The 7,793-nt window shown below is 32.6% G+C and overlaps 1 protein-coding gene across 1 annotated transcript; it reads left to right on the forward strand.

Annotated features, from left to right (window-relative positions):
* The first annotated feature begins 703 nt into the window (after positions 1-703).
* On the forward strand, positions 704-2,036 carry LOC117910103 (gamma-glutamyl peptidase 3-like). The gene is made up of 4 exons (XM_034824156.1): positions 704-1,147; positions 1,244-1,408; positions 1,500-1,667; positions 1,757-2,036. The coding sequence occupies exons 1-4, from the start codon at positions 833-835 to the stop codon at positions 1,853-1,855; spliced, it is 747 nt and encodes a 248-aa protein (XP_034680047.1). The 5' UTR covers positions 704-832; the 3' UTR covers positions 1,856-2,036.
* Positions 2,037-7,793: the final 5,757 nt, after the last annotated feature.

A 7,793-nucleotide genomic window follows, 5' to 3' on the forward strand; every position in this document is an offset into this window, starting at 1 on the left:
CAAGATTCTCTCATTAATTATTCATTATTTCCTTCTCAAAGTTCTGAATTTTTTTTTTTTTTTTTTTTTGTCTTTTTTTGTTATTGAACACACGTTTAAATTTTTATAAATTTTGGACGAGATACCTCATTCCCATGATAAAAAAAATAAAAAAATAAAATAAAATTGATCATATCATTACCATTATTTTTGTTGTTTCTAAATATCCTTAGAAAAAAAAAGACAAAACTAAACAATAATGGGAATTGGTAAAGAAGAAACACAGATATGAATTCAACCGAAGTCGAAAGAGAAGATGTATGTTATGTTGTGCATCTACGTGACTGTAAAAGTAATATGATAGAGTAGTTCAAAATAACTTAATTAATCTCCATAGAATTTTAAAATATATATGAGAATTGCTTTAGAATTTATGCCATTGTACATGCAAATGGGCCAAACACGGAGCAAGCGAAACCGTGTCTTATTCTCATACAAGGAGGAAACCAAATGCGACTTGCAGCCTGAGATTCTTCATGGAAACCTGATGAGAGTTGGTGGAGCTTTTTATAATTTAATTTTTACCTTTTTCTTTTATTTATTTATTTATTTTAAATCCAAACCCACCAACAGAGTTTGCATGTAGGTTAAGGATAGGACGACCCACTGGAAATGAGCAGCACCCTTTTAGGAGTCTTCTATAAAAGGACGACAGCTCCTTCCAACATTTCACAATTCACACTAGAAATCCAAACCACAACCCAACCACTCCCTTTTCTTCTGTCTCCCTCTCTGTGTTTCTCTGAGCTTGTTGATTGAAGGGGTAGGTGTGTTGGGTAGAAGAATTAAGAAAATGAAGGTGGAAGGGAAGAGGTATGCTCTGTTGCTAGCAGCAAGGGACTCTGATTATGTGAAGAAGGTGTATGGTGGGTACTTCAATGTGTTTGTTGCAGCCTTTGGGGAAGAAGGAGAGAGGTGGGATCTGTACAGGGTTGTTGATGGAGACTTCCCTGACATGAACGACCTCCATAACTATGATGGATTTGTGGTCAGTGGCAGCCCTTATGATGCCTATGGCAATGACTACTGGATCCTCAAGCTTTGCTTCCTCTTGCAGACTTTAGATGCCATGGAGAAGAAAGTTCTTGGGATTTGCTTTGGTCACCAGGTACTATAATAAATTCATCAAGATTACAAGTTTTTCTTTTTCTTTTTCCTTTTCATTTTGGATTTTCAATGGGTTTTCTCCTCTTTTTTTTCTCAGGTGTTGTGCAGAGCATTGGGTGGGAAGGTTGGGAAATCTTATACTGGTTGGGACATTGGGCTGAGGAAAGTGAGAATAGTGAAGGATCTGCCCCCATGCAGCTTCCTTGAAGACATGAAGGAAATTCCTCCATTTCTTTCCATTATTGAGTGCCATCAAGATGAGGTACTTACTCTCTCTCTCACACACACACATAATCAACTGCTATAAACTATAAGACACTCATCAGCTAATTAATGACAAACTAACCAAACAGGTGTGGGAGGTCCCTCTTGGAGCAGAAGTGATTGCATTTTCAGACAAAACAAGTGTGGAGATGTTCACCCTTGGAGACCACATTATGGGAATTCAAGGTCATCCTGAATACACCAAAGACATTCTCTGCAATCTCATCGACCGCCTCCTCAACAACGACGCCATTGAGGTATTACTTATTCTTTACTTTTCTTTGTTTTTCACTCTCGTCATCATCATCATCATACTCATTCATGAAATCTTCACAACTACGTACAGAGAGGTTTCGCAGAAGCAGCCAAGTTAACATTGCAGATGGCTGAACCCGATAGAAAGTGCTGGGAGAAGATCTGCAGGACCTTCCTCAAGGGAGCATAGTTTCACCTCCCTCCCCCAACCTGGGCTTTCTAATATCCCCTTTCTTTCTTTTTTCTTTTTTCTTTTTTAATGTTATTTTATGTTGTCACCATCATTACAGTTTTGTATACACCTGCGTTTGATGCCGTGAAGAATATTATAAATGCAATTTGGCAAGAAAATGTGAAATTTTGTATGTCAACTGATCCATGTTAATTCTTCACAAGCCCCTTCACATAATTATAATAGGTAGAAAACTCTCAAAATCCTTTCCTTAGAGAAGAATCTTTTATCTCATGTGGCTTTAAAATTAAAAAATTAAAAAATATATATATATATTTGAGGGGATTTGAACCTTTTTTTTCATATATATAAGTGAAGAATTCCTGTGTTATCATCAGGAGACTACAATGGTCCTTTTATTCATGTTTTGCTCCCTTGAAATAAATACCTAAATGTTGGCCCCCTCAAGCCATTTATCGGCTCTGCCACTATATATGAACATTGCCAACCTACCACCACAATTCACAAAAGTGCTTATAATTTGAACATCAGGTGGAGTATATGTGATTTTTTTCACCAATAAGACAACCATGATATGGCCCTCCTCACATTCGTCTTGCCCCTATGTTAATTTAAATGGACAATTTTAATATTATAAATATTTGAATTCTTTGTCACATTTTAAATGGGAATATTGGAATTGTATTCTTGAAGAGAGTATATTGAATCAAAGCTGACACAGGAGCCTGGGAATATTAGTGTAGAATGCGCTAGATGGGTGCGTTTGACATATTCTTCTTTCTCTGCAGCTTACAATAATCTTTTAATAAAAGTTAAAAAGACCATTGGGTGTGCGAATGGCCATTTATAAAAATGGGCTTAAATAATGTGAGAGCAAATTGAAATTAAAAAGAATGCTCAAAGTGGTAAAGGCGTGAGAGTGGAAGACATGAAACAAGTAGGATTTTAGTGTTCTAGACAGACAAGTAAGATTGCAGGATCAAGGTGTGATGTCGATGGTATGTGCGTCCGTCTATAAAGTATGATATCGTGACATAAAATACTGTTGTAAACAGGCTCCATCATTCAGGATGATGACATTTGCAGCAGTCTACGATAATGGTATATTGTGTGGTGATCCAAATCCAACTCCACTCCACCTATTGGAGTTGCTGTTGCGGATGTTAATATTGAAACCCATCTTCCCAGTAAAGAACTTTCTATTTATACGAGGGGAGGAGTATTGGGATAAAAGGCCAAAGTAATCTCGTATTTGTGATAACCTTATTTCTATAAAAATACCAAGGATGATCCTCTTTCCACCAAATTACCCCTAAACAAATAGAAAAAGGTTTGAAGCTCCAAAACCCTCCAAATTTAAACAGTCACGTCACAAAGGATATGTTTGACATTGTTTTTGAAAATAATTCTTATAGAATAATTTTTTTAAAACATTTTTAAAACAAAAACAATTTTTTGATATTTTGTTGAATAAAAATTAAATTGTTTTCGATTAATTTTTAAGTTATAAATATCTTTTAAAAATAACTTTTTATCTATAATGCATTATGTTTAATCATTTTTTACATTTGTATACTTTTTAAAAAACAAAATCTAAAATAATGAAGAAAATAATTTAAAATAATTAAAATATGTTAAGGAGTTGGAAAATTCCACAATACCTTCGGAGGTATCATACCTCCATTTTATTTGAGCCGTTGGATGGAAAAGATTTCATCTCAGTCGTTCAAATGATAAGTTAAAAAAAAAAATTCTCAACTGAAACCGGGTACTTGGAGAACAACCTTCCTCTCTCCCTTTTCCCGTCTTTCCACTTTATTTTCCTCTCTTCTCCATACTCATCCCTCACTCATCTCCATATCTCTATGTTTTTTAAGCCTCTGCTCTTCTCCATATATGATCCATGCATTTTGGGTGTTTTCAGAAGATTAAAAAGTGTTGTGTTTTCAAATATTTTTGTTATTTTCAGGTGTTTTCGGTTGTCTTCGTATGTCGTTGGATGTTTTCATATGTTGTTGGGTGTATTATTGTGCCCAACAATGAAGCTTTTTGTGAAACGTTTTTTTCTTACATCTTGTGAAAGACATCAAATCAATAAAGAAGATAAATTGGGTTGAATTTGTGTTGTCTTATCTTGTGCACGGGATCGAAGAGTTGAAGAGGAAACAACAAAGTGGGGCTTCCGGTTGCTTATTGTTTTTTATGGTAATGTCCTTGTACATAATTTGCATCATAGTGAATTTTGAATTTGTTATAAAAGATTTTGTGAACTAACTATATATCTATGTAAAATATAATTGCAATTATTCTACCACGAGCATATATCGTTCCAACAGAAATTTCCACCGCTATGTACTCGACCTTCTCCTCGGATTAGTGCTTGGGAAGATGATAAAGTACTGGATATGAAACGAAAATTGAAAAAACTCGGTGGATATGCAAATAACAATGTAAATTATAGTTTCGAAAGTCGTTTAATATTTTTTTTTGTTTTTAGTGATTTTAAATAGGATATGTGTGATATATTGATGAACATATTGTAAATGAAAATATGGGTGATACAAAATGAGAGAAGGGATTATGTTGACCAAAATGAGATGACAATGGAGAGGGAAAATGGGGAGGATGAGAAATTTGAAATCCATCCAAACAAAGATGTTATTAAATGAGTAAGTTTTACAATATTAATCGTGAGTATAAATATTAGTAGTGAACCCTTGTATTATGATGTTATTAATCAAGTTCCTATATATCACTAGGTTGATGGTGGGAGCTTAATGGAGATGAATAAAACATTTCAACAATTAAAGACACATGCAATTGATTTGTGTCATGTTGCAAGTAGTAGTAGTTGTGAAATTTTTTACTGAATTTGAGAATAAATACACAACATTGAAAGGACTCTTCCTTGGGTCAAGAGAAAAACCTTTGAGAGAGCATGAGGAGAGAACGAAGAGGGACATTCTTTCATGTGAGAGAAGTTTGGAAGAGGAGGACAATAAAAAAGGAAATGAACATTATGTTGACACTTTGTCAATTGACAAGCACTAAGGACGTGAATGGAAAGAATGAAGATGCATGTGCTACATCAATTGAAGTGCATATCATTCCCGACGAAAGTGTAGATATTTTACCACTTCGAATCAAAAGAACTAGAAAAGATTATGGAAAGGTATATATAATATATAAAAAAAATATTTTCGTTACAACTACTTAACCATTACATAGTAAATATATGTATATTAATGATATTTTCTATATTAGGAACCATTACGAGCACTATGTGGTATTCCCGAGCATGTCATGAAAACACGTACATTGAGGGAGAGGAAACCAAGTAAATTCAAGGTCTCCCAATTTGTACACAATTTAAGGAAGATGAGAAAATGTCAAGTATCAAAGGTATAATACAAATAGTTTAATACCATGTTCTTATTTTTGATACATAAAATATATAACTAATAATTATGTCTCGTTTTCGATTTAGTCAATCCCCATGTCCATTCATGAAGACGTGGTAGATGCTTAATCATTCAATGTACTTCAATCTCTTGTTGTTGATTATGTTTTCAATAAATCATTGTCAACAAGGTTTGTAGTGTTTAGAACATTCAAAGATGTGTTGTTACAGTTTTAGCCTTCATATTTTTCCATGTGTGTAAAGAATGTTTTATCATATTATTGTTGTAGTGAGCTTTTTGTTGAATTTGATCATGAACATGGAGTAAGTGAAAAGTTTGAGTGCTTATGTCTCAGACAAAATTTGTTGGATGTTGTAAGTATCTATTTTATTTATATCAAATGAGTGTTTTATTAATGAAATAAATTTATTAAAGTTATTGGTTAACAATAGGTAATAAATCTAGAAGCATCAAAGCTAAATTATTTTGAGAGGCATTTCATAGGTATACGAAGTATAAGATGCTATCTTCCCATGACATTTTTAGTAAGCTCGCATTTTTCTTATTGTTTAGTTACATATTAAGTATAATATACTAATATTTGTATTATGTTGTATTATTAGCAAATGATTTTGTGCGGGAGTCCTCAACATTTTTTTGATAGAAAAACATCCAATTCATAGATATTGTTTTTCTAACTTTACAACTATTTATTCCAATGCATGACAATTGCCTCGGTCATTGGTATCTTTGCGTTATTGACTTTAAAAACTCTCATATCCAAATTTTGGATTCATTGCGATCAAGGAGTCGAGACGAGTTTCGGTTTGAGAGTGTCAAAACAGTGGTATGCTTTCAAACCATGTTTTTTTTTCTCTTGCACAATTATTAACACTTTCAAGATAAATTAGGTTGAATTTTGTCAAACGTTCTTCAAACTCTATGACATAGGGAAATATGTCTTCCAATTCTCCATTGATTGGGCTCCTTCGACTTCGACCCAAGATAATGGGTTAGTATGAATATATAACTCACATGAATATTGTTTATTCGAGCTATAATTATACATCCATTTAATAAGTTCTTTTGTTTTTCATATATTTTTCTTAGGTGGGACTGTGGAGTGCATGTCATTAAACATATGTAGACATTCCAAAATGGTGATTGCATCAAAGCCTCTACCTTATGTAATTATGTTAAAATACGTTGGGAAATAGTCAGTGATTTAGTTTTACACGAGGGAAATAGAGAAAAACAAATCATTTTGGCTATTGTTTGTACAAATACATCCACAAGAGCAATGAGAAGATTATTATTTATGACATTTGTTGTTTTCCCAATATTTATCATTTCCATCTCCACATATGGTCATGTTCACGGGAAGTTGTGACATTGGATGAGCATACAAGATTCATCATAAGTTTGTTTTATTTAAATATGCTCTACTCTTATTTGAATATGCTAGGCAAAATGAAATTGTAATATATAGCATCATTCATTTTCTACATATATGATTTTCTACGTATGTTAGGGATTAGATGCTTTTGTTTTCCTATATACTTTGGGTTACTTTTTCAAAAAATGAAATATATATAATACAATGAGAAATAAGAGTTTTGCATTGAAATGGTATATAGTGAGTATTGATGGGGATATAAGTTAGTCGATTTATATTTAACGGTTAACCGGTCTAAATTATATCGAGGAATTGTTAAGGCAATGTGCACCTGTTCCATGATAAATTCAACCTATATATATATATATATATATATATATATATATATATATATATATATATATATATATATATATATCGGTCAACCGGTATCAGATAATTCACATCGAACTATTGGATGCAATGGCTACCGGTTGAGGATTTTACACTACCAGCAGAGGCCAATTCTCAACCGGTTGAGTAGTTCAAGCCATTCACACAATTTCTTCCAATGGATATCGGCTAAGGATTTCACACTACTGGAAGAGGCCAATTCTCAACCGGTTGAGTAGTTCAAGTCATTCGTGCAATTTCTTCTAGTGGCTATTAGCTAATAAATAACTATAATTGGTAGAGGAACATTTTCAATTGGCACACATTACTGATTGAGTCATTAAGTACAATTTTGAGGATGAGAAATAATGAAAACTATTACCCAATTATGACCTACCCAAATTGACATATATCGCTACATTTACCGATTTAATATTAATTAAATTGAATCAATTACTTTCCTATAGGTAATTCATAACATTAAAACACTATACCTAATTTTTCGAATCATCATTATAAGTAATTGATTACATTAAAAAGTGATAATATGCTTCCACATTGGTATAAATCAATTAATTTGTGATTTCAATGAAATTAATTTGAAGTAAGGGAATATTGGATTACATTTAGATTTTCAAATTAACACCAATACCAAATTAATTACATTAAAACTCCAAAACTATACTCCTACATTGATATAAATCAATCAATTTGTCATTGCAATGAAATTAATTTAAAGTAAGGGGATATTGAATTATGTTTCAAT

This window comes from Vitis riparia, unplaced genomic scaffold (genome assembly GCF_004353265.1).
Source record: "Vitis riparia cultivar Riparia Gloire de Montpellier isolate 1030 unplaced genomic scaffold, EGFV_Vit.rip_1.0 scaffold604_pilon_pilon, whole genome shotgun sequence".
Classification (NCBI taxonomy): domain Eukaryota; kingdom Viridiplantae; phylum Streptophyta; class Magnoliopsida; order Vitales; family Vitaceae; genus Vitis; species Vitis riparia.

Excerpts from the sequence above, each read along its gene's own strand:
- LOC117910103 (XM_034824156.1), top strand. The coding sequence starts at position 833 with ATGAAGGTGGAAGGGAAGAGGTATGCTCTGTTGCTAGCAGCAAGGGAC. Across the intron at positions 1,148-1,243 it reads GGATTTGCTTTGGTCACCAG|GTGTTGTGCAGAGCATTGGG; the intron begins GTACTATAATAA and ends TTTTTTTCTCAG. Across the intron at positions 1,409-1,499 it reads TTGAGTGCCATCAAGATGAG|GTGTGGGAGGTCCCTCTTGG; the intron begins GTACTTACTCTC and ends CTAACCAAACAG.